A 27,192-nucleotide genomic window follows, 5' to 3' on the forward strand; every position below is an offset into this window, starting at 1 on the left:
ATTTTTAATTATGAAGTATTTCTGGTTAACAGAAGTCACTGTCTTTTTAGTTATGAAGTATTTTTAAAATTTTTTTAATTACGAATTTAATAGTATTTTTAATTATGAAGTCTTTCTGGTTAACAGAAGTCACTGACATATATATGTGTTTTTAGTTATGAAGTATTTTTAAACTTTTTTTAATTACGAATTTAATAGTATTTTTAATTATGAAGTCTTTCTGATTAACAGAAGTCACTGACATATATGTGTGTTCTTAGTTATGAAGTATTTTTAAAATTTTTTTAATTACGAATTTAATAATATTTTTAATTATGAAGTCTTTCTGGTTAACAGAGGTCATTGACATATATGTGTGTTTTTAGTTATGAAGTATTTTTAAAATTTTTTTAATTACGAATTTAATAGTATTTTTAATTATGAAGTCTTTCTAGTTAACAGAAGTCACTGACATATATATGTGTTTTTGGTTATGAAGTATTTTTAAACTTTTTTTAATTACGAATTTAATAGTATTTTTAATTATGAAGTCTTTTTAGTCAACGAAGGTCACTGACATAATGTCTTCTTAATTACGAAATATTCTTAATAGTATTTTTAAATATTAAATATTTTTAGATAATGAAGTCATATGTTACTGATATAGAAATACATGTATTTTTGATTTAACTAATTACGTGTATGAATATCTTTCTCCTTGTGTAAAATTAATTCGGAATTTTTTTATGTGATTTTATAGATAGTCTTATAGATTTTGAATATAGCAATAATTGTATTAGTTGCAGATATCTTTTAAGAATTCTGGTTGTAAACAATTCCTCAGTTTCCCATAATAGATTTGAGTCACATTTCTTATTCAGCTGATTTATCGCAGATAATCGAAAGAGTTAATCAGACCTACACTTACGAACAATACAATCGGACATCTTATCACCGGTGGAAGATTCCCAGATACACAAAACTAATCTCTATCAATTGACGCAAGTTTTTACACAATCTTTCCGCTCTTCACGGAGTCAAAGATTTTTTTAATACAATAGTTCTAATTTAAGTTTCATATTCCAGTAAGAATGAGAATGTTACAGAAATGCGTATCTACGTTACTATCTGCGATATCGTTTCCTTATCGTTCAACTTGTCACTTTGACACAAGGAAGCTTGAGGGAGATCGTACAAGAACGTACGTGGCAATTTGACACTGAATCGATCCGAATGAACGGACTGAACCATAATAAAAGACGGAACAAACTTTCCAGCTATTGTATGCAAACATATCGATGAATTTATGCGATATCGATGAGAGAAATTTATGACTGCAATTCCTACCTGCTACAAATTCAATATTTAACAGTATTTGAAACGTTCCTTCTACTTCGAAATTCCAAATAACACCTTAATTACAATTATTGCAATTCTCTTTAATTTATTTCCTTCAAAATTATGTAATAGTGGTACTTCATGTAGACACATCATTAAGCTAAGTTTGGGACGTTTTGTAGATGTGTGGCAAAATACATATGTATGACATACATATGTGAAAATTCAGACGTGTATAGATACACACATATGTTCATATCTCATATATTATAGATGTATACATGTACATATATGTATGATATGTACACATGTGGTATGTATGATATGTACGTTCATACATGTTTCATATTATACATAGATACACATGATACGTGAATACATACATGTCTCATAGGTATTATACATATGCATAGTACATGCATGCATACATATGCATACATACGTATGTCATACACATTATATGTATGTATACATACATATGCGTGTATGCATACATATGTATACATTCATACATAGAACCATTCATGCCTACACACATATGTATACACACATACAGACACATGTATGCACATTTGCAGCAGATGTCATTAAATTTGAATTCAATGGATCTAACAATATGAAGTAAATAAAACCTCGGAAGTGGAATCGATTGACTTCTTCTTGCAATAATTATTGAGAACATATTCATATTTGCAAACTTCTTACAAAATAGAAGTTTAATTCTTTCGGTCATCAAACTCACTCTAAACGTACCGAAACTAAAGAGGAAAAATCATAATTCGTTCAATAGAAAAGTCCACTATCCGCATAGGAATTTTAACCAACTAGTACGAGAAAGGAATTAATGAACGTACGAAAGGGAGAAGAGAAAAAACGATCTTTTCCGGAATAATGAGGAGTCAGACTTTCCTGTAGATGTTGACTGACTCATTTTCTTACGTAATCGACAAACGAGCCACGATTGTCTGAAGATTATTGTCCTAAGATTGTTACATCCTCCATTGTCTCATGTTATAAGCCGGATTAGAAGTCCGTCCTTCGATCGAAGAATCATGGGATTCATTTCTCGGAACACGGTGTATATTTTCGGACGAAGATTGTTCTTTGTCCAAGCAAATCGAGTGCTAATGGCACTAAATTGCCTGTTGAGAGTGTAATTATTTTGACACTCGCGGATAACCTTAACCCTTGCTCAAAAAATAGGATGATCAGACTTTGAAGTCTAACGCCACTGTGAATCGTACGATGCTCGGAGATATGATAAGAAATTATCTAGTCACTTTGAATATAATTAATTCTAATCTTCTGAACAATTTTTTGTGACATTGCTGTAGATGTTATTTAAACATGAGACTTTGACCTCGTCTCACAAAAATGAACGAATATATTGAAAATTTTATATGTGTATAGTGCAAGTGTCTCAACATTGCAAATAGTTAATTGAGCATTGAAGCTTGTTTTTAAAAAATGGACAAATTTACTGAAAACACTATTACAATGTATAAAGACGACTACAAGTGAACCACAGATGACATCAGCATTGAACTTTGCTTTCTCAAAATGAACAAATTTATTGAAAACACTATTGCAAATGTATAAAGACTACAAGTGAACCAAACATGACATCAATACTGAACCTTGCTTTTCTAAAATGGATAAATTTATTGAAAACACTATTGTAAATGTATAAAGATTACAAATGAACCAAACATGACATCAATACTGAACCTTGCTTCTCAAAAATGAACAAATGTATTGAAACCACTATAAACTACAATTATATAAAAATGATAAGAAGTTCATTACACAAGAGACCACCTTTGTACTTCCTTTGCAAAAATGAACAAATTTATTGAAAACACCATTGCAATTATATAAAGACTCCAAGTGAACCAAAGATGACATCAACACAGAACCTTGCTTTTCAAAAATGAACAAATGTATTGAAACCACTATAAATTATACAGGGTGTCTCACAACTAGTGTAGGTCCCTGAAATGGGGGATAGCTGACGTGATTCTGAACAAGATTTCCCTTTGCGAAAATGGAGTTTGAAGCTTCGTTTTTGAATTATTAAGGAAAAACACGGACCAATCAGAGCGCGAGGACGCGTGCGCAGACGCGAGACAGCTTCGAGCATGGCGGCTGAGCGCGCGTAATCCTCGCGCTCTGATTGGTCCGTGTTTTTCTTTAATAATTCAAAAACGAAGCTTCAGACCGAATTTTTGTAAAGGGAAAAGTTGTTCAGAATCTGGAACCTTACCATCCTATTCCGAGAGTTACAGTAGTTATGAGATACCCTGTATTCCTATACCACAAGTTTATATCCCTGGATTCAAGTATCTCTAACTTACACAAGAACTTCCTTCCAAAAATGAATAAATTAACCATTGTAAATATGTGAAGACTACAAGTGAGCCAAAGATAACATTGAGCCTTGCTTTCCAAAAATGAACAATTTCCTTGAAAACTATTGCAAGTAACTATTGCAAATAGTGACCTTACATAGTTACAAGTGAACCAAAGATCAAGTTTCCCAGTAAAGATCAATTTCATTGAAAGTAGTAAATTGCAAAAGTGTAAAGACGTCGAAGAGCATTGCGCAAACTTGATACACCTCCTGCATAAACCATTTAACGCAACGATCGGTGTTCTGTGTAAACACGTGTCTCGGTACACTCGTCTCTTTTTATACCCCGAACAATTGCCGTTCTTGTTATGCATGCTGGGTCACGGAAGAGACAAAAATATATTCCGACGACGTAGAAATTCAATCGTTCCTGAATTGCCCGCCATGAATGATTCCGAGTGTCCGAAGGAAAAAAAGGCGATCGCTGAAAGCCGCGTTGAACTTTTGTCACGATTTTGTTCCCATTGTCGATCGAGTTACAAGTCATTTCGGCTGATTCGAATCTTCGGTCGCGCAGAGGTCGTGGAGTCATCAAGACGAATTTATATGAATGAAACGGCAACTTCGACGCCGTAAAAATCGTCAGGACCGTGCGAAAGTGTCCCGGTTTTCATTTCAGTACCGTTCAAATTCTACTTTTTCTATTTTTTAAATTCACTCTACAGTCGATGGAGTTTAGACTTATATTTACGGTCGCACAGGTTTCCTTTATTCGGACAAATTTTAGACTCTTGGAGGACGGGTGAAGATCGGACTTCGCTTATGTAACAAGCTAGGTCACGTTCACGTGTAATCGAACTGAGAATGAAATGTTTCCTTGTGACGATCGATTTTATTGATCGTCATGTTTCTTGAGTTCGTGACTACAATTGATACAACAAACTGAATTTATTCAAGAACCATATTCACTTTCCGTGAAACTTTTATGGTAAATATACGAAATTAACAATTTTATCTCAAACTTACAATTATAATATTGTGCTTACAATAATATTTGATGGAAGTTTCATTATCGTACTTATATCATTTATGAGAGGTTACTTTTTACGTTCCTGTACCAGCTGTACAAATAACGCCTGTGAAAGACAACCCGTCTTACACGGCTGCATCAAGGAACATCTTGATCAAATGTGGCACATAAAATTTGATAGTAATATTTACTGGATCCAGGCTTGTGATAGCAAAGATTTTCGAAATAAGCTGAAGTGGTACTCACTTTTTAGAGACAGTTCCAGAGCCGTAGCCAGTCGGGTTAGAGCATGGACCAAGGGTACAAGATACTTTCCCAAAAGCTTGTCATCTATTAATTAGCGTTAGTCAGGTTAGTCAATGGTTGGTCAACGACTGTTTCTTCGATGATTTTTAGTCAACATGTTACACTGATCTGTTATGTAAGATTTATCGATGTCTCTACAGGGTGTTTCACAACTAATACCTCTCGGAATCAGCTGTTTCAGGGACACAAGTTGTGAGACACCCTGTATGTTACAATTATTACAATGGAGCTGAAATTACAGTCATCGAAGAAACGCTAAGAGTTAATCGAACTGGTAATGTCGCGTTTAGAAAGGCATTCAGAATTAAACCTAGTGATTGAAATGCTTGAAAGTTAATTGTTGAGTATGCACGTTGTAGAGAAATATATCTTTAGTGACTGTGAAAGGAATTCGCGCGTTTCTTTTATTTGAGCTTCTTCAGTAGATGGCAGCATTAGCTTAGTTATACTCTTATCAAAAGTATCTAAATTTTTATCGTTTATCTTCTGTAATTGCGCGCGAAATGAACCGGTTCTTGTAAAGAGTATTTAATTATCCATTAGAATGAAACGAAACTACGAGAAAGGAAAAAATATTAATCCGTCGCGCTCGTAAATTCATTAAAAATGACTAGTCGAACTGGTTAATCGATTTTAAATTTCCGTTTTGCGGATCTAAATGAGTACGTAAACGAAAGTTATCGATGTACCTTCGAGTGTGAAGAACGTCGATATAATTGCATTTATTGGGAATTATTTAGCGGTAATTCGATCAATTTCCTTTCGTAGTCTCTTCAAAGAGATGTTACGAGGATGAAGGATAAATTTAGTGCTTTTTAACTTACATTCCGGATGATCGTAGAGGCGATCGATCGGTATATCCTCGACGCTACCGATCAATCCTTCGACTATCTTCTCAACGAGATCACGAATGGTTTCCATCGTGTTCGCCTCTTCTTTCTCCCCGGGCAAACACGATCCCGAACTGGTAGCTGCATTTTCCACTCCTGAAACGATTGATTCGTTAAACGGCCGCGAAGGATAATTTACGAGCCGCAACTTGGAAAAATCAAGGATTTAGTTGCATAATTTCCTTTGGCTAGCTTCCTGTTTTACTATGCTTCAACGACCATCGAGTTGAAAACGGAAACGAGGAGATAAATTAGCAGTGATAGTACATCCTTTCTTTTGTACACTGATTTCTTTTAATTAAATGCAGATTAAGCTGTTTTCTATTCAATGTCACTTCTCAGTCTGATAGAGAAATGAAAAGTGATTAGGTGTCAGTTAAACGCTTAGGTAATATTTTGTAATATTAACGATGCGAGATGCTGTACAATTAAAATGAGTTGGTGTACGTTATACAATTATGCGTAATACGATTATGACGCTTTGGATTCAATATATTTGATTATAGTATGACAGTATAATAATGCGCTGTGATTAAAGCGCAACGCATCGGCTACGCATCTTAATTACAGCGCAACGAACTCGCAGTACGTTGTAACGCATCCAATTTACAGCGCGTTATAGTTACAATGCAATTGAATTCACAGCGCGTCATAGTCACAGCACATCGAGTTGACAACGCAACGCACATACAACGCGTTCTAACCACAGCGCAACGATTTTCTAACGCGTTGTATTGATAGCGCAGCGCACAACGCGCAACGCGTCATACTGACAGCACAACGCACAGCGCGTTGTAATGACAGCGCAACGCACAGCGCGTTGTAATGACAGCGCAACACGCGTACAACGCATCAAAATCACAACGCACCATAACCACAGCGCTACGTTCTTGCGCTGTAACTACAACGAAACGCATCCACAACGCTGCATTCGTATAATGCGTTGTAACTACAACGCAACTCATCCACAGCGCTACGTTCTTACAATGCGCTGTAACTACAACGCAACGCATCTACAGCGCTACGTTCTTATAATGCGCTGTAAGTACAACACAACGCATCCACAGCGCTCCGTTCTTACAATGCACTGTAACTACAACGCAACGCACCCACAGCGCTACATTCTTATAATGCGCTGTAACCACAACGCAGTGCACCCACAGCGCTACGTTCTTATAATGCGCTGTAACCACAACGCAATGCACCCACAGCGCTACGTTCTTATAATGCGCTGTAACCACAACGCAACGCAACGCATTCACAGCTCTACGCTCTTATAATGCGCTGTAACCACAACACAACGCATCCACAGCGCTTCGCAATTTTAGCGCAACGAATCTACAGCGCGTCATATTGACAGCACGTCAGATTTACAACGCAACGTAATTACAACGCACTATACCACAATGCAACTGGATTATAACGCGTTGTATCATAAATGACAGTAATACAACTCGTGGCAATGCAACCTAACCATCTTATATCACATGTGATTTAACGCGATGCAATACAACACGTGTAAACACATGTTTTTGCTAAAATCAGTACATCTTCCATTTCTAAACATGTCAGATGAAAATCTCCATTATACTCAACACTGTTTCAGATCCTCTAAAATGTAAGTTTCTAGGTCATGTATGCATTTCGTGAAGAAGAGAGCGCACATAAATTAAGTAAAATCTGCTATCGATAACTCTGTGGCCAAATCATAAACGTACTACACATCAGATCTAAGATTTATTACAATTTTGATACCGAATGAAGAACGAATATCGTACCCATGTGCCTTTCTTTTCAATTCAATTAAAAAACATAAAGAAAAAAGCAGAAACAACTTACTCATTCACGCGATCAAGGCTTTCTCTCGTCAGGATACGTTCCCGCACTCGTCACACAGCGATTCGCGCATTTTCGAAAACACCGACAACTCGTTGGATTTTGAATCGATGGATCGAACGCGACAACGATGCGCGGCGATCGCGAATCACTGTCCAACTGACACGGCCGAGCGCTTTCTAAACGAAAGTATCGACAACCATTAAAGATCTACCACCGTATTCCTTTTTTCTCCCCTAGTGTTTGTAACCGCATTCTCTTAGGCGAGTACCGCAAGACCGGTATATTTATCAGTTATCACGCGGCTTCGAGGCCGCTCGAGCGCGAACAGACATCGATCTTCGCTCCAGGATATTTCGCTGGATGTCCCTCCTCCCAATTACCCTTTTTTGCTTCTTTCGATTCGCCTTTTTACGTCCGACTTGTTTCGCAAGTTTCTAATTGAACCTGCACTTTTTCTTCGAACCCTTTTTTCCAAACTTTTTACCTTCGTTTGATAACTTTCTGACTGTCAAAAGGCCGGCATTTGCTTCGGGATATTTTACGTAATGGTTTCTAATTGTTTGCTAGTTATCCTTGGTAAGCTTTTTGGAGATTTGAAAGTATGTGTGTACACTTTTCGGTACACACTGGAATCTCACTCCCACTGTATTTTACAGTTTACTTCCTTTTACACACAGGTTCTTCAACTGTTTGTCACATGTCCAGAAAGTTAGAGCAAGTTTCTCAAATTTTTCGAAGATATCACTTTTTCCTCGAACGAGTTTCCACATCGTTTTCAGTCTCGTTTAGGTCGCGACTTTCCTTGCCATTTCCTAAGCAAACCGGTCGTACTCTCTCTGTACAAAAACCTGTGTGGTTCAAAAACCGAGGAGCAAAGTTTTCGTCTCGACGCTCCGGAGCTCCTCGAGGACCGTGACAGTCACCTTGCAGAACTCGCGATGGCCGTACGGTTCAAGGAACGCGAAAAAACGCGTTCGGCGACGATGACAGTCGAGGAAGCCGATCGTCGGACGCGAGTAACGGAGTGTCGACGACTCGGCAAAAGAACGATCAGAGTGTAAAGATGATCGCGAGAGAGTGTACGGCGACGTTACTCCCAGGAGTACTGGAGCAGAACTGAGCTTCCCTAGCTGTGGGCCCCGCGGGACAATAAGAAAGAGACGCATGAGAGAGTTCCGTTTCCAAGGGAGCCAAAAGCGATCGGAATTCGGGCCCGCTTCTAATCGATTCTCAGGACGTACTGTGATTACTTCTGTCGAGCTTCTACCCTTTCGTAGGCTGTTTAGAGAAACTACTGTTCATATGTGTTCATGTGTTATATAGGAAACATATAGGTTTCTCATTTTCAAGTCACAGTTTTTTATGTCTTTACATCTCTAGATCTCAAAATTTAGGTATCTTTGTAGGACATGAAGTTAGTGCTTCATATGTGTACGTTCACATATGCTCAGAGACACTTAACTATGCTATAATACTACAATTTTGATATGTGTGCACATATGTGTTATATGGGCAACATATATGTTTCTTAATTTCAAGTTACATTTTCAAGTCACTGCTTCATATGTGTTCATTCACATATGCTCTGTTTAGAGACACTTAACTATGCCATCTAGAATACTACAATTTTGATATGTGTGCACATTTGTGATATATGGGAAACATATATGTTTCTTAATTTCAAGTTACATTTTTAAGTTACTGCTTCATATGTGTTCATTCACATATGCTCTGTTCAGAGACACTTAACTATGCCATCTATAATACTACAATTTTGATATGTGTGCACATATGTGTTATATGGGCAACATATATGTTTCTTAATTTCAAGTTACATTTTCAAGTCACTGCTTCATATGTGTTCATTCACATATGCTCTGTTCAGAGACACTTAACTATGCCATCTATGATACTACAATTTTGATATGTGTGCACATATGTGTTATATAGGAAACATATATGGTTTTCTTAATTGCAAGTCACATTGCTGTATGTCTCTACATCTCTGCATCTCGAAATTCATGTATCTCTGTAGGACACTAAGTGACTATAGCTTCATATGTGTACATTCACATATGCTCTGTTCAGAGACACTTAACTATGCTATCTATGATACTACAATTTTGACACGTGTGCACATATGTGTTATGTGGGAAATACAATACGTTTTTCTTAATTTCAAGGCACATCTCTATATGTCTCTATATCTCTAAATCTCGATATTCATACATATATCGTTGTAGGACCCGAAGTCACTCCACATATGTACATTCACATATGCTGAAATTTTATACATATTTGTTTTGTTCGTTTCTACATGTTACATTCCAAAGTAACTATACATCTTAACATTTCTAGAGTTCGAAAAAGTAGTCATTATACTTGTCTATCATAATTTCCTCCTGCCAAAAAGTTACCAAGTCCGATTAAAATTTCATGCACGAAAGTGCACAATATCAGTTATACTCGTTCTGCATGGTAACGTCCGTTTAAAATACCGGTCCTTAAAGGGTTAAGAGCTTGAGCACGAGTCGAGGATCTGGTTTGCTGAAAATTTGCACGGTGGAATGCGAGGAGTCGCGAGATACTCGTTTCCTAGAAGAAATAACGAGGATCTTTCGGCACGGTGAAAAACGAACAACAAGGGACAACGCCACGACACGGTCTGACCATGTTTGGTGAAAGAACAGATCCTTGGAATAGGCCGTGGTTAGTTGTAAACGGAGAAACCTGATGCGCAACCGGGTATAAAAGACCCGACGTGGACCCCCAGTCCCATCCTCGCCTTTTTAGGACGATTCATAATTTTTGCCGCTCGAAAATACTGCACGTTAATTGAACGACTGGTAATTAACGATCAACCTGTTGCGCTAGAATCATTCTGTATCTCTCGGTCTCGTTTACTTCTTCGTATTTATTCGTTTATACGGAGGAAGCTTCGATTAACCAATTAACTGCTTAATCACGAGTAATTAGATACTCGACTGCTCAATCTTCTGTTGTTATTTCACGAGTTTCGACGAACATTTATATTTTGTAGTCTTATAAAACAATTTCTCAAATCAAGAAATTTAAAAAATGTGACAATTTTGTTCTGACATTAGAAACCTTCTAAACCAAAAAATTTGCAAATCAGGAAATTTAAAACTTTGAAAATTTTGAACCTACAAAATGTGACAATTGTGTTCTGACATTAGAAACCTTTTAAACCAAAAAATTTGCAAAACAGGAAATTTAAAACTTTGAAAATTTTGAACCTACAAAATGTGACAATTGTGTTCTAAAATCAGAAACCTTGTAAATCAAGAAATTCGCAAATGAGGAAATTTGAGAATAAAATATTTGAACCCCCGATATGAAACATAGAATCCACAATAGAAAATTGGAAAAGAAAATTTTTGGACCAAAAATCGGAGCTTGAATCGTATCGCAGATTCACGATGGTTGCAGACATTTTCATACGAGTGACCCGTAAAAATGTATCTCGTAACTCGACGAGCCGGTTACCGGTAACGGACCAAGGAATCGTAGATCGTATCCTGTTCTGTGCACGCACAGAATTTTTTTCCGTCGCGCAGAAAAGCTAGTTTCCACGAGCGGCGCTATCCGCTTCGCATCGTCTAGATGCGCTCGTTTCCGATCAAACGGTCTGATACGATTCACGCGGAAAGATCGTAAGCTTGTGCAACGAACAATGAGCATTGCCGGGAATCTAGCGTGAGATATTTTTCGAGCTCGTTCTTATTGTTACTCTTCCGTTACACGACTTTTCTGGTTAAGAACAAGGACGCTCCACCGATTCCAGATACGACAATGGGACCTGAGGCACGATTCCAACTGGAATCAACGTCAATTAACATTTCACTCGCGACTTTCTCAGCCTGCTATCCGGACTAATTTCGTTTTTCTTCATTTTTTCCTCTCTCTTCCTTTTCACCTCTATTTTTGTCGATCTTGATGCGGGACTAAACGATCGTTTAAGAAGCCGCTGAGACAAATTGAGGTGATTTCTTAACCGCTCTTGGATCGCGCAATTCTCTATTCGAAGATAATGCTTATCTTCCATCAAGATAATGGCATTAACATTCCTCTGTGATGGATACCATGTTAATATCCGTACTTGCTATCCGCAGACGTTATTTAGATTTTAGAGAATTTTGGAATATTGAACGTTTACCATATGTTTTGTTAAATAATATGTCTCAATAATGAATACAGAGTATCTCACAACTTGCAAATATATAAAGATTACAAGTGAACCAAACATGACATCAATACTGAACCTTGCTTTTCTAAAATGGATAAATTTATTGAAAACACTATTGCAAATGTATAAAGACTATAAGTGAACCAAACATGACATCAATACTCAACCTTGCTTTTACAAAATGAACAAATCTATTGAAAACACTATTGCAAATATATAAAGATTACAAATGAACCAAACATGACATCAATACTGAACCTTGCTTTTCTAAAATGGATAAATTTATTGAAAACACTATTGAAAATGTATAAAGACTATAAGTGAACCAAACATGACATCAATACTCAACCTTGCTTTTACAAAATGAACAAATCTATTGAAAACACTATTGCAAATGTATAAAGATTACAAGTGAACCAAACATGACATCAATACTGAACCTTGCTTTTCTAAAATGGATAAATTTATTGAAAACACTATTGCAAATGTATAAAGACTATAAGTGAACCAAACATGACATCAATACTGAACCTTGCTTTTCTAAAATGAACAAATCTATTGAAAACACTATTGTAAATATATAAAGATTACAAGTGAACCAAACATGACATCAATACTAAACCTTGCTTTTACAAAATGAACAAATCTATTGAAAACACTATTGCAAATATATAAAGATTACAAGAGAACCAAATATGACATCAATACTGAACCTTGCTTCTCAAAAATGAACAAATGTATTGAAACCACTGTAAATTACAATTATATAAAAATGATAAGAAGTTCCTTACACAAGAGACCACCTTTGTACTTCCTTTGCAAAAATGAACAAATTTATTGAAAACACCATTGCAATTATATAAAGACTCCAAGTGAACCAAAGATGACATCAACACAGAACCTTGCTTTTAAAAAATGAACAAATGTATTGAAACCACTATAAATTATACAGGGTGTCTCACAACTAGTGTAGGTCCCTGAAATGGGGGATAGCTGACGTGATTCTGAACAAGATTTCCCTTTGCAAAAATGGAGTTTGAAGCTTCGTTTCTGAATTATTAAGGAAAAACACGGATCAATCAGAGCGCGAGGACGCGTGCGCAGACGCGAGACAGCTTCGAGCATGGCGGCTGAGCGCGCGTAATCCTCGCGCTCTGATTGGTCCGTGTTTTTCTTTAATAATTCGAAAACGAAGCTTCAGACCGAATTTTTGTAAAGGGAAAAGTTGTTCAGAATCTCGAACCTTACCATCCAATTCCGAGAGTTACACTAGTTATGAGTCACCCTATATAGATTCCCATACCACAAGCTTGTATTCCTAGACTCAAGTGTCTCTAAATGCTAATATCATTAGATACCGATTTATCTAATATCCTAGATAACAATATCACTCCAAATATTCCTAGATAACAATACTCCCAGATTTGAATATATATCAGTCATGTGTATATCTTTATGTTGCATCAATCCGAATACCACAGATCAAAATATATAAAATTTTTAGGTAAGCCAACTCACACTACTTATTTGTTATTTTGTTAAATCGTCCTGCCTTGTGTCTCACACCTCCCATTTTGATCCTAATTCTAAAATCTTTAAAAATTTTCTAATTGAATAATTTTCCAATTTGATCCACGTTAGGATCTATGCAAAAATGTCCTATTGTCTTATACCTTCAACGACATTCGAATCCATCGGAACAATAAAAGTGCAATCGCACATTTGGAAAATCGGACGTCGACTCATTTGCCGGTTGAGTCGGCCGAGAACAATGTCGCAATTAATCCCATACCTTTCTCTGTATGCACATCGTCGATCGTTCACCGCGCCCATAGGATCCAACCTGCAAATCAATTTTAGCTAAAGGACTAACAATTGACCGTGTATCGTTGAATAGTCGTATTCGCGGACACCTCGGTCGTGGACAATCCTTTCGCGAGCATCTGTTTCCGAGAGACTGCATTAGCGAGGAACACGTAGGAATGCTCCACCCTGCATCGTCTTGGAAACTGCATTATTTATAAGGGATCGCGGGTCGTGGCTGTCGAATCGATTTCCTCGAGGACACGACGAACATCTTCGTTCCAACTTGTTCCAACTGATCGATGTTTTCTGAATCTCGATCTTCATTTGCATCCGACATTTTAATCGGGATCGTAATTCACAAACTGCGTAGCTTTTAGCGAATTACGTTCTATTTAATTGTTTTGATTGAACGACGAAATTTTATTTTGCGTTATCGAGGCGGTATCAAATACTTCAACTTCTGATCGAAGCAGATAATCGACTGTGTAAAATGATTCATTTGGACGTGCGAGTATTGTCTAGTTCCGAGAAAGATGATGTCATCGTTTGTTTTCAACTTCTAGCGCAAAAATCTACGCCAAAGAATTTTCGAACTAAACCCTTTTTTCTCCGTATACTTAATGACGAGTGAACAAACCTGTCGCGTAAACTTGTGATTTTGCCGTACTGAAGTATCGTCGCAGATCAGCCGCGATCGATCCACGGTAATCCTCGAGTCCGTTCTTCCTCAGCCAGTATCTAGCGAAAAATAATTAATGAAAGAATGGTTCATTCTACGAGATGAAGTAACTTATCGCGTAAATTCATTAAGCATTCTAAAGAGATCTAATTTCGATGAATTAAGTAGCTCTCGGTGCAAACTTGTGCAATGGACTAGTATCGTCGTGAGAACCTTTGTTGATGGCAAAATAGACAATGCCACGCGTTATCCGACGTGTCCCAACGAGAACAGCCTTTCCTGCAGGATCTTCCACCGCAATCGCTGCAACGGACTCCACGTTCTAGCAAAAATGGCCTCAAACAACAGGAACAGCGATTTTCATCCACTGGTATCTGTTTCTTCTCTTTCTGGCTTCCTGGCTTCCTGCAACGCGATATAAAATTCATTGTTATTAAAATTGAAAGTTCGCTTGGAATTTAATGTATGATCTCTTGCTATGTCATTCGATATATTGCATTGAATTCCTATATTTAAAAATCACGCGTTATATCGCCGTATTCTATAATCGGTACATGTTAAGTTCCCTTGTCTTGTATTGCCATACATTTTAATCACTACATTCTAAATTCCCACGCATTGTATTACCTCGCATTATATTGCCGTATTCTAGAATTGCTACGCGTTAAATTCTTACGCATTGTATCGCCCCACGTTATATCGCCGTATGCTAAAATCGTCACACATTAAATTCTAACGCGTTACATTGTCTCGCGTTATATCGCCGTATGCTAGAATCGCTACGCATTAAATTCTCACGCGTTACATTGCCTCGCATTATATTGCCGTATGCTGGAATCGTCACGCATTAAATTCTAACGCGTTACATTACCTCGCATTATATTGCCGCATGCTAGAATCGCTACGCGTTAAATACTCACGCATTCTATCGCCTCGTGTTATATCGCCGTATGCTGGAATCGCTACGTATTAAATTCTCATGCGTTACATTACCTCGCATTATATTGCCGTATGCTAGAATCGCTACGCGTTAAATTCTCACGCATTGTATCGCCTCGCGTTATATCGCCGTATGCTAGAACGCTACGCGTTAAATTCTCACGCATTCTATCGCCTCGCGTTATATCACCGTATGCTGGAATCGCTACGCATTAAATTCTCATGCGTTACATTACCTCGCATTATATTGCCGTATGCTGGAATCGCTGCGCATTAAATTTTCACGCATTACATTACCTCGCATTATATCGCCGTATGCCAGAATCGCTACGCGTTACACTTCCATGTATTATATCGCCTCGCGTTATATCGCCATATGGTATAATAGTAATGAGTTTAATGCCCACGTATTATATCACCGTATACTGTAACAGTAATGAGTTCAATACCCCCGTGTTATATTGCCACGCATTACATCGTCACAAGTTATAATTGCTACTCGATATATTACCACGTTGTGTCGTCACACATTCGCTATGTACTGATTGTTAGTTACCTAGTACTACTATGTGCTAGTTAGCCTTTATATACTATTAATATTTGCTACTCTTTACCTAGTATCGTCGGATTATCAATTATTTGTATCCACCTTTCTATCATTTCTTAATTCATATCGAATATCACTGCATCAACTATTCATACAGAGACCTTGGCTTCCATCTTTTTTTGTTAATAATTCGTCAATTCGACATTGGAAGAAAGATTTAAATACGACAAATTTTTTGCCATCAACTCCATTACCAGTATTATAATTAAGTAATAAAATTGCGAACTCCGAATCGGACTTAACGTTACAAGGCAAGGGATTAATATCGAGTCAAAGTGTTATATGCAAATGCCTCGTTTATTATCGATCGTGTATTTACAGATTCAATCACAGGTTCGGATACGCGCAGATCGATCGATGTCTACGATCGATTACGTTCGCATTCTGTCGCAATTAGCTTCTCTCGAAACGCTAGGCGCCTCGTGGCTTGCACGCGTAACCGGTAGCGTGTAACGCGTTCTTGCGTAACAACGGGCTCAAACAAATACACTTTCGAAATGCTTTCTTATACGTTAAATCCAACTTGCTTTCCTCCAACACCGTTTACGTTTATGCAATTTCTAGCCTACGATATTTTCACGCTTAACCGACGACGACAGCGACGATGATCGTAACCGGGTCGGAAATTCGAATCCTGTATCGAATTCATTTGTTCTTTTATTTTATAATAACGAGATTGTGACGAAAGAATGACATTTAAACGTCGCGAGAGGATTAGTAATTATGGATAATTGTTTGCGTTGGAAAACGAAACACGTTCCAATTACATCGAATATTAATTTTCACAAATGATAATTAGTCGCGGATCCTTGACACGATGCACCTGTGCGTTAATTATTCAAGTTCGATGGCTCGAATTTCGATATACATTCTCCACGTGGAACGTAAAACGGGAGCTTTTAGCACGATTAAACGTTTACTTCATTATTCCGTGCTTTTCGTCGTGCGTTTAATGGCGCATAATGGAATTTTCACTCTCGTTCGATTATTCTTAGTCGGAAAGGCTACGAAAACGACCGAGGAACTGCATCTCAATTATTCATGAACTTCAACTGCTGGAAAATACTTTGAATCCGTTTTGATGACGAAAATGTTTTAGGCATTCGAAATATGCGATAAAAGGAATCCTTTCACACGATGAACATGTATTTATGCGTTTAATAATTCAAACACTATGGATATAAATATTGATGATGCGTGTGTCTGTCTCAGGTCATTCTCAGGTTTTTCGATGATTAAATTTAAGATGAATTTTTTATTACAGGGGCATTCACAAGTTTCCATTTATTATATACGAATTAACAGATATTTTTAATTGATCAAATCTTGTATCTATTGACATGGCTGTATCTTTAATTTACGTCGAAACAGAAGTCGATAAACATATTTATTGTGTACTCATTAGTGTTCAATAATTGTTGAAGCAATAAGACACCTTTAGTCAATAAAAATATCATAAATTGTAATTTTTTATCAAAACTATTCATCGACAAAATAAGAACTTTTCTATAAAAATCATGTTCCTAAAACCTATCAATGTTTTAGTAAAACTTATCATTGTAATAATATTTTTAACGCAGATAAAATATTTCGACAAAAGCGACGGAAACTTTTGCTTACCCCCACCAAAAAAAAATCACAAAGAGTGAAATAAAAAAAGAGTAAAAATCCACAAGTTCTAATCACTGGTCCCACGAGTCATACCACAACCGCAAGATTACGATCTTCGCCATGTTAAGGCCTCCACTCGAATGCAGCACGATCAAGGATCAATCCTCGCGATCGAAGAAAGTGGCAGCAGCTCTCAAACCGGAATGGCTGTCCTCGTCTCGTTCCATATCCGAAGTGACCACCTTCACTACGACCACTTCGATGGTGATCAGCAAGAAGAGCACCATAAACGTCGCCATGTTGTACTTCTCTTGGCCCGGAACCACCTTCTCACCTTCCAGCAACAATGTCGAGATGATGCTCGATACGCAGGCCAACATCTCGATTTCTTTTTCACTCTTGACGTCCTCACAAACGTTAGATATATTGCGGTAAATGGCGATGGTGATTGCAAAAAGTTGCAAAGATTGTTATACGTTGGGTTGCTGTGCGTTGGATTACCACACGTTGGATTACTACGCGTTGGATTGCCACACGTTGGATTACTACGCGTTGGATTGCCACACGTTGGATTACTACGCGTTGAATTGCCACACGTTGGATTATTGCGAGTTGGATTGCCACACGTTGGATTACTACGCGTTGGATTGCCTCGCGTTGGATTACTACGCGTTGGATTGCCACACGTTGGATTACTACGCGTTGGATTGCCACGCGTTGTATAATCACGCGTTAGATTACCACACGTTGGATTACTACGCGTTAGATTACCACACGTTGGATTACTACGCGTTAGATTACCACACGTTGGATTACTACGCGTTGGATTGCCACACGTTGGATTACTACGCGTTGGATTGCCACACGTTGGATTACTACGCGTTGGATTACCACACGTTGGATTACTACGCGTTAAATTGCCACGCGTTGTATAATCACGCGTTGGATTACCACTCGTTGAATTACTACGCGTTGTATAATCACTCGTTAGATTGCCACCCGTGGAATTACTACGCGTTGTATAATCACGCGTTAGATTACCACTCGTTGAATTACTACGCGTTGTATAATCACGCGTCGGATTACCACACGTCGAATTACTACGCGCTATATTACCACTCGTAGGATTACTACGCGCTACTTGTCACGTGTTAGATTGTCACACGCTAGATTACTTCGCGTCAAATTGCCACGCGTCGTATAATCACGCGTTAGATAACCACACGTTGGATTGCTACGCGTTGAATAATTACGCGTTCAGTTACCACCCGTTGGATTTCTGTCCGCCAAATTGTCACGTTAGATTACTACGTGCTGAATTACCACGCGTTGTATCGCTACGTGTCAGATTACAGATCTTCAAATCTCCTGTTGTTGCATTACCACGTGTTGTATCGCTACGAGTCCGATTTCCTGTTGTTGTGTTACCACACGTTGCATCACTACGCGTCAGATTACAGATCCTCAAGTTTCCTCTCGTTGTATTGCCACGCTTTAAATAGCCACAGGTTATTATTGCCGGGAATTGGTTTGCAATGGATTTCCACTCGTATTACTAAGTGCCGCTTGTATTACAAACAATTAAATTTCCACACTACACAAGTTTGGTAGGTTGTCACACGTGATGTCACTGCTTGACCACAGGTTGTATTGCAACTTAGACTGCGTTGTATAGTCATCCGTTAGATTGTCATACCACTTCTTTATTTGGCAAGTGTCGCGATTTTTCTTACACTTTGTTTTCCCACGTGTCTTTATTTTTCAAGTATTCTTTTTCGGTCGTACACGATCCTCTATGTTCAAATCTATAGAGTATGAAATAAATTGATACGATGATCGATCCACTGTTTCGGTCGTAGACTCTATCGCTGTCATGTTTTATCATTGAATTCGCCCCTCTTATCTTAGAAGCCTCCTGTTTATCCTTTCACTCACACTCGTTCCATTTCGAATTACTCCAAGTTTCTTCCTGAACCACCTTAAATTACGACGAGCACCGTAAAAGTACCTCGGAAAAACTTCTAGAAACTGTGAAGATCCATCAGAAGTAGTTCGCGTTTCTCTCGAAACTCGTCGAGAGGTTCTCGTCGAAGCACTTCGGAATAACGATCTAAACCGGGGCGACTCTACACGAAGGAGACAATGGTTTCGTAGGATGTTTGGCTCAACTGGTACCATGAGCCATTTTCATGGATACTGTTCTCCTTTGTGCCGGACTGCCGGTTCGAAAGTGACAGTGGTCTGGCTGGAGGGGAAACTCCGCGTTATGCACACGAGCAAAACTCTCGATGGTAGGAGATGCCAGTTCGTCCACGGCCTGTTTCTTCGGTGCCGAGGCAGCGTTGAGCACCTCTGGACAAGCCAATTAACGTGAACTTTCACTGGATTTCGACCGAGCCGTTTCGCGAACGAGGGCCCGTAGGAAAGCAGAGCGATCGACGACTCCACCGGGATTGACCAACCGATCCCTCGGATCCTTGTTGTTATACGGCCAAATCGAACGCTCGGCTCTCTTGTCTCAGGTGACGTAATTTTCGAAAGCGCCACGCGATTGTTACGTGGACCAACCTTTCACTGCGACGATATCGCATCGCTGCTTTGGGCTTCGAGATGATCTTCAGACACTGCGGTTACGTTGCGGTGGATGTGCTACGGTTGCTGGATGTGATGTAACGTACTTAACGTTTGGATTCCAAATCGGGCTTCCTTTGGATGAGGACTTTTCAAATTTACTACCACGTACTGGTAGATCTAGTGGAACTTTGCTATCAAGGTGGACAATCCCATATCAATTCCTTTTAATAAGGACTTTTCAAATTTGCTACCTACTTCCACATACTGGTGGATCTAGTAGAACCTTGCTATCAAGGTGCCCCATCTCATATCAATTCCTTTGGATAAGAACTTTTCAAATTTGCTACCTGCTTCCACATACTGGTGGATCTAGTAGAACCTTGCTATCAAGGTGGACAATCCCATATCAATTCCTATTAATAAGAACTTTTCAAATTTACTACCTGCTTCCACATACTAGTAGATCTAGTGGAACCTTGCTATCAAGGTGTCCCATCCCATATCAATTTCTTTGGATAAGGACTTTTCAAATTTACTACCTACTTCCACATACTAGTGGATCTAATGGAACCTTGCTATCAAGGTGCCCCATCCCATATCAATTCCTTTTAATAAGGACTTTTCAAATTTGCTACCTGCTTCCACATACTAGTGGATCTAATGGAACCTTGTTATCAAGCTGTCCATCACATATCAATCACCGACACATGATCCATATGTGATGCAGAGTTTAATACCATTTTGAGAACGCTTACACACCCAAACACCACAGGCAGCTAAATTGGAGAATTTCCAAGATACGCAATCGATTCTAACCCGTAGGGTTTTGGTCAGACGATTGCGACATTGTCTGTAGGTTTCCCTGAAGGCCTCCTCGAGTGATTAGTGTCATCGGCGATGCCTTTGGTACCCACGTACAGCTGCGAAGATTATACGTAAGAGCGTATCACGTGAAAGGTATTTGTACATCGTGGTTGCGAAACGGTGCTGAAGAAATTGACTCGATTAAAAGGATCCTATGGACTTTTTATAGCCAGAAAATTATCGCTTCTAACAGCGGTTCTACTTTCTCGATAAATTAATTATTCGATAGACTGACAATCGATGTTTACACTCGCGAAAGAAGTCCCAGCGAACCGCGGCACAACTCGAATTTAATTAACGCCTTGTCAGTCAGTCGTGTTTTGCTGTTCCCGAAAACAACGAGACATTTGTTGAATGATCGCGTGTCTTGGACTCGTGAGAACGGTCCAATTAAGTCTCGGACATTCGCAATAAATAATAATGCTCGACGTGTTCAGCAAGGTCCCGTTCCTACGGAAATTGATCCGTCTCGCTTTCCATTTGGATATCCACCGTCGCTGGATGCCGTTAACGTTGTCGTAAATTCAGCATGCAACTTTTGGTCGACGTTGCGATTCCGGTGCGCTATTCGACCTTATTTTATTTCCTTTGTAGCTCGACGTTTTCGATACTCTGATTTATAACTTTTATTTTGGACGTACATGGAGATGTGGTTTTGGTAATATTCTTTTTTTTATCACTAAATAATTTTGTGACGAACAATTCGGATATTTTGGTATTATAATTATAGATAGTAGGTACTATTTTCATTGAAAAATACGAGCGTGTACTATCAGCGCGTTATATTGCCTCGCGTTATATTGCCGCGCGTTATATCGCCCACACGTTGTATTATCAATGCGTTATATTGTCATGTATTGTACCACAGGCGCGTTGTACTATCAGCGCGATATATCTCCTCGCGTTATATTGCCACGCGTTATATTGCCACGTGTTACATCGCCGACACGTCGTACTATCAATGCGTTATTTCGCAACGCATTGCATAACGGAGCGTTGTGCTATGGGTGCGTTATATCGCTACGCATTATATCGCCACGCGTTATATTGCCACGTGTTACATCGCCGACACGTCGTACTATCAATGCGTTATTTCGCAACGCATTGCATAACGGAGCGTTGTGCTATAGGTGCGTTATATCACCACGCGTTATATTGCCACGCGTTAGATCGCTAACACGTTGTACTATCATTGCGTTATATTGTCGTACATTGTATTACCGGTGCGTTGTACTAACAGCGCGTTATATCGTCTCGCGTTATATTGCCACGCGTTATATTGCCATGCGTTATATTGCCACGCATTAGATCGCCGACGCGTTGTACTATCAATGCCTTCAATCAAAACGCATTGCATAGCGGAACGTCGTGCTATCAACGCTTTATATCGCCTCGCGTTATATCGCCACGCGTTATATTGCCACGCGTTAGATCGCTAACACGTTGTACTATCAAAACGTTATATTGTCGCACATTGTATTACCGGTGCGTTGTACTAACAGCGCGTTATATCGTCTCGCGTTATATTGCCACGCGTTATATTGCCATGCGTTATATTGCCACGCATTAGATCGCCGACGCGTTGTACTATCAATGCCTTCAATCAAAACGCATTGCGTAGCGGAACGTCGTGCTATCAACGCTTTATATCGCCTCGCGTTATATCGCCACGCGTTATATTGCCACGCGTTAGATCGCTAACACGTTGTACTATCAATGCGTTATATTGTCGTACATTGTATTACCGGTGCGTTGTACTATCAGCGCGTTAAATCGTCTCGCGTTATATTGCCACGCGTTATATTGCCATGCGTTATATTGCCACGCATCAGATCGCCGACGCGTTGTACTATCAATGCCTTCTATCGCAACGCATTGCATAGCGGAACGTTGTGCTATCAACGCTTTATATCGCCTTGCTTTATATCGCCACGCGTTATATTTCCACGTGTTAGATCGTCAACGTGTTATACTGTCATCGTATTGTATGGTTGTGTGTTTTATTGCCGGTACTCTGTACCATCAGCGCATTATATCACCTCGCGTTATATCGCCAAATTATATCGCAAAGATCGCATTGTATCGACAAATATTAAATTATTGTACTCCATCAGCAATATAACAAAACTTGACAGTATTGTGTTATATACTGCAGTGTATTTTATCATAAATTATGCTATCATGCATACAGATTGTAATAAATAATCTTGAAAGGATCGGCCATAATTTTTTCCCTAACTAATGAGCGTATAAACAGTGTATCCAAAACATATCTGATCAAAGTGAACAAGCAATTAAATTTGAAAATAAAATTAAAGATCGAACGAAATCCGATTGCACTATCGAACACTTCCTACTACGCACACGTCCCTATCAACGTTTCATAAGCCCACGTGCTGCTGTAATCCAGTTACATAACGGTCGTGTAATTTCTTCTGTCTCTGTTACATAATCAACGCACTCGGGGTAGCGTCGCTTCGCGTTCCTTGATCTTTCAAAATACGTAAAATGATCGACGGGACAACTTTGAATGTGTAATTACGGTCGGTTTATCACGAAAGGAAAGATGGAAATACTCTCTGTGAAAGTTGAAAGTGCGCGTACGTAGGAATAAATCATTTGATTTTTCGCGTTGGCGTTTGACGGAATTAAGATGCTAACGACAACGGCGATTATCTGCAATTTATTGACCTACTTCCTCTGCAACATATTGCGAGACTTTCTGCGGACTTGTCGATTCCTTTCGGTAAACATTTGTGGGTCAAGAAAGTAGAATATTTAATTTGAAAAGTAACAACCTTGATTTCTTCCATTGTTGAAAACCTATTCTGCAAACAGCACTGCTTTTTGGAGTAATGTTTCTTACTTACTCAAACGTGATAAATTGCAGAGAGTTGCAATTCATCGCCGTTAACTCCAAACATTAATCGTGGAATTTAAAAACGTCTTAACGGTTCAATCTTCGCCACTCTAACGGTTAACATGTTCCTCGTAACATTTCCATTTTTCGCCCCGACCCGCAATTAACGTTGCGAGCTCGTTGAACCGATGAAATTAGGAATCGGATTTTACACACCGTTCTACCGAGATGCAGGCTGCTATCACGGAAAACCGTTAACCTCGATCTTTTTACGATCGATAGAAAGTACGGGCGTGTTCAGGATTAACCGTTTGAATCTTACACAAATTCCATCCCGATAACTCCTCCTGCTAGTTTTACTTTCTATTTATCGTTCACACGGTTATTAATTCATTTTTGAGAAAATATTCCGAATACAGGATATATTGCAGGATACTCCCGTCATATTGCAGAGTTGCAGATTGACAATACAGGAAGACGCGGTTATGCAACGAGTGGCGATATGACACAGCACGATGTAATTACAATATGCAGTAATTACGTCTCAACGCATTATTTATTGCAATCTGTATGCATGATAGCATAATTTATGATAAAATATACTGCAGAATATAATACAATACTGTCAATTTTTGTTATATTGCTGATGGGGTACAATAATTTAATATTTGTCGATACAATGTGATGTAACCCTTTGCGATATAATTTGGCGATATAACGCGAGGTGATATAATGCGCTGATGGTACAGAGTACCGGCGATAAAACACACGACCATACAATACGATGACAGTATAACACGTTGGCGATCTAACACGTGGCAATATAACGCGTGGCGATATAACGCGAGGCGATATAAAGCGTTGATAGCACAACGTTCCGCAATGCAATGCGTTGCGATAGACGGCATTGATAGTACAACGCGTCGGCGATCTAATGTGTGGCAATATAACGCGTGGCAATATAACGCGTGGCAATATAACGCGAGACGATATAATGCGCTGATAGTACAACGCACCGGTAATACAATGTGCGACAATATAACGCATTGATAGTACAACGTGTTAGCATTCTAACGCGTGGCAATATAACGCGTGGTGATATAACGCACCCATAGCACAACGCTCCGTTATGCAATGCGTTGCGAAATAACGCATTGATAGTACAACGTGTCGGTGATGTAACACGTGGCAATATAACGCGTGGCGATATAACGCGTGGGAATATAACGCGAGACGATATAACGCGCTGATAGTACAACGCACCGGTAATACAATGTACGACAATATAACGCATTGATAGTACAACGTGTTAGCGATCTAACGCGTGGCAATATAACGCGTGGTGATATAACGCACCCATAGCACAACGCTCCGTTATGCAATGCGTTGCGAAATAACGCATTGATAGTACAACGTATCGGCGATGTAACGCGTGGCAATATAGCGCGTGGCGATATAGCGCGTGGCGATATAAGGCGTCGATAGCACAACGCACCGCTATGCAATGCGTTGCGAAATAACGCATTGACAGTACAACGTGTCGGCAATATAACGCGTGGCAATATAATGCGAGGCAATATATTGCACTGATAGTACATCGCGCCTGTGATGCAATGCATGACAATATAACGCACTTATAGTACAACGTGTCGGCGATATAACGCGTGGCAATATAATGCAATTACAGTGCGTTGTAATTAAAATGCAATGCGATTACAATGTTTCTGCGTGTCACAGTGTGTAATTACAAAACGGTGCAATTACTATGTACAATAATTTCACTTATTTTAATGAAATGACTAACAAAGTTTATTTATTCCAATTTGCAACACACATTGCTCATTAATTTGTTCATTAGAATTTATTTTTTCGGCTTTGTAATTTCTTACCGTCTCTCCCGCTTCCTTCGACAGAGGACAGTCCGCAGGAAGAAAATTTTGATCAGCCGCTTCGCCTCGCCGGATTTCATGAAGCAGCCCGCTAATCGCGCCAAAATAATCCAAGCACAATAATCTTATACAATAATCTTACACCAGTATTCTCAAGCCCACTCGAAACACTTTCAACCCCTATCTCGAGGGTGAATAGCAAAAGTTTCCGCGTGTCTGATACGTTTGTATCTACTCTTTAAAGATATCCGAAAAGCTTTCCTCGAAAAGCGAAATCAATAGAGGCAAAACACACCGACGAACTGACTATCCGCGACACGAAACATCTCGACAATGAGGTAGCCGTTGTTCGGCTCCCCGTACGGTTCCTCCTCTGCTTCCGGTCCCCCTACACACTAGCCATGGCTATTGTTTAATATGGTTTGATACGTCGACCATTGTGTAACGACGTTTTGCCATTAACGACACCCGTGGCCCGGCTCGTGCATCCCAATGCCGATCTGTTCGGTTTCAACGACATCTTTTCCTTTCGTCCTCGTCCCACCTGCTCGACTCGCCTTCTCTCAGCTCGATGCTGTTCCGCCGAGCCACGCATGAGTAAGCGTGAGCCGCATACAAGCTTCCGGCCACGGATTCACGAACCGACGTTGACCTCACGTGCGTGCCGAGGTTACACGTGGACACACCTGTTCGATCTACCGTTCCGTACTTAATGCTCTCTTTGTATCAAATTTTCTGTTTGATCGCCTCTGTGACGCAAGGTGAACGTTCTTGTTCTATGTTCAAGAAATTGTGTTGGTATCTTTGGAGAACTGAGACCTCGAAATTTTTCCGACTTATTTCTTGTATCTTGTGTTTCTTTGACTGCAGGGTACAGTTGAAATCATCATGTATAAGGGGTATTTGCATGTCACTCGTATGTCGTTATATTCGAGATGTTTGCGATTGTGAAATATTGAGACACTTGCCGATGCCTGTTTGCAGTTGATGTATTGGAACGATACGTTATGTCAGATCAATGGAACAGTAAATGTGTAACATCAACCAAGAAAAATTTCTTACAATGTTTGGTCTCTAACTTGCATACCCAAAGAAAATTTTACAGGTGTATGTATAAATACAGTCTACTGATTATACAGAGTATAGTGTAACTAGTGTACATCACAACTAGTGTAACTCTCGGAATAGGCGGGGTTCAAGATTCTGAATAACTTTTCCCTTTGCAAAAATTCGATCCGAAGCTCCGTTCTTGAATTATTAAGGAAAAACGCGGGCCAATCAGAGCGCAAGGCCCGTGCGCAGACGCGAGATAGCTCCGCCCAGCGGCAGAGCGCGCTCTCTGATTGGTCCCCGTGTTTTTCCTTAATAATTCAAAAACGAAGCTTCAGATCGAATTTTTGCAAAGGGAAAAGTTATTCAGAATC

The 27,192-nt window shown here is 39.2% G+C and overlaps 1 protein-coding gene across 7 annotated transcripts in view; it reads right to left on the reverse strand.

Annotated features, from left to right (window-relative positions):
* Nucleotides 1-27,192, reverse strand: part of LOC100881454 (Myosin-7a binding protein) — a 61,601-nt gene that overhangs the window by 26,004 nt on the left and 8,405 nt on the right. For 4 of the 7 annotated variants that reach the window (XM_076536239.1, XM_076536237.1, XM_076536236.1 and 1 more), the window contains exons 2-5: nt 14,638-14,829; nt 14,383-14,483; nt 5,828-5,989; nt 4,944-5,027 (exon numbers count right to left, since the gene is read on the reverse strand). In XM_076536239.1, the coding sequence (XP_076392354.1) occupies nt 4,944-5,027; nt 5,828-5,989; nt 14,383-14,483; nt 14,638-14,829 (539 nt within the window). Of the gene's footprint in view, nt 1-4,943; nt 5,028-5,827; nt 5,990-7,732; nt 8,829-14,382; nt 14,484-14,637; nt 14,830-25,768; nt 25,864-27,192 lie in introns of those variants that run through there. The other 3 variants (XM_076536238.1, XM_076536240.1, XM_012298603.2) reach the window with 3 other exon arrangements.

Source organism: Megachile rotundata, chromosome 10 (genome assembly GCF_050947335.1).
Source record: "Megachile rotundata isolate GNS110a chromosome 10, iyMegRotu1, whole genome shotgun sequence".
Taxonomy (NCBI): domain Eukaryota; kingdom Metazoa; phylum Arthropoda; class Insecta; order Hymenoptera; family Megachilidae; genus Megachile; species Megachile rotundata.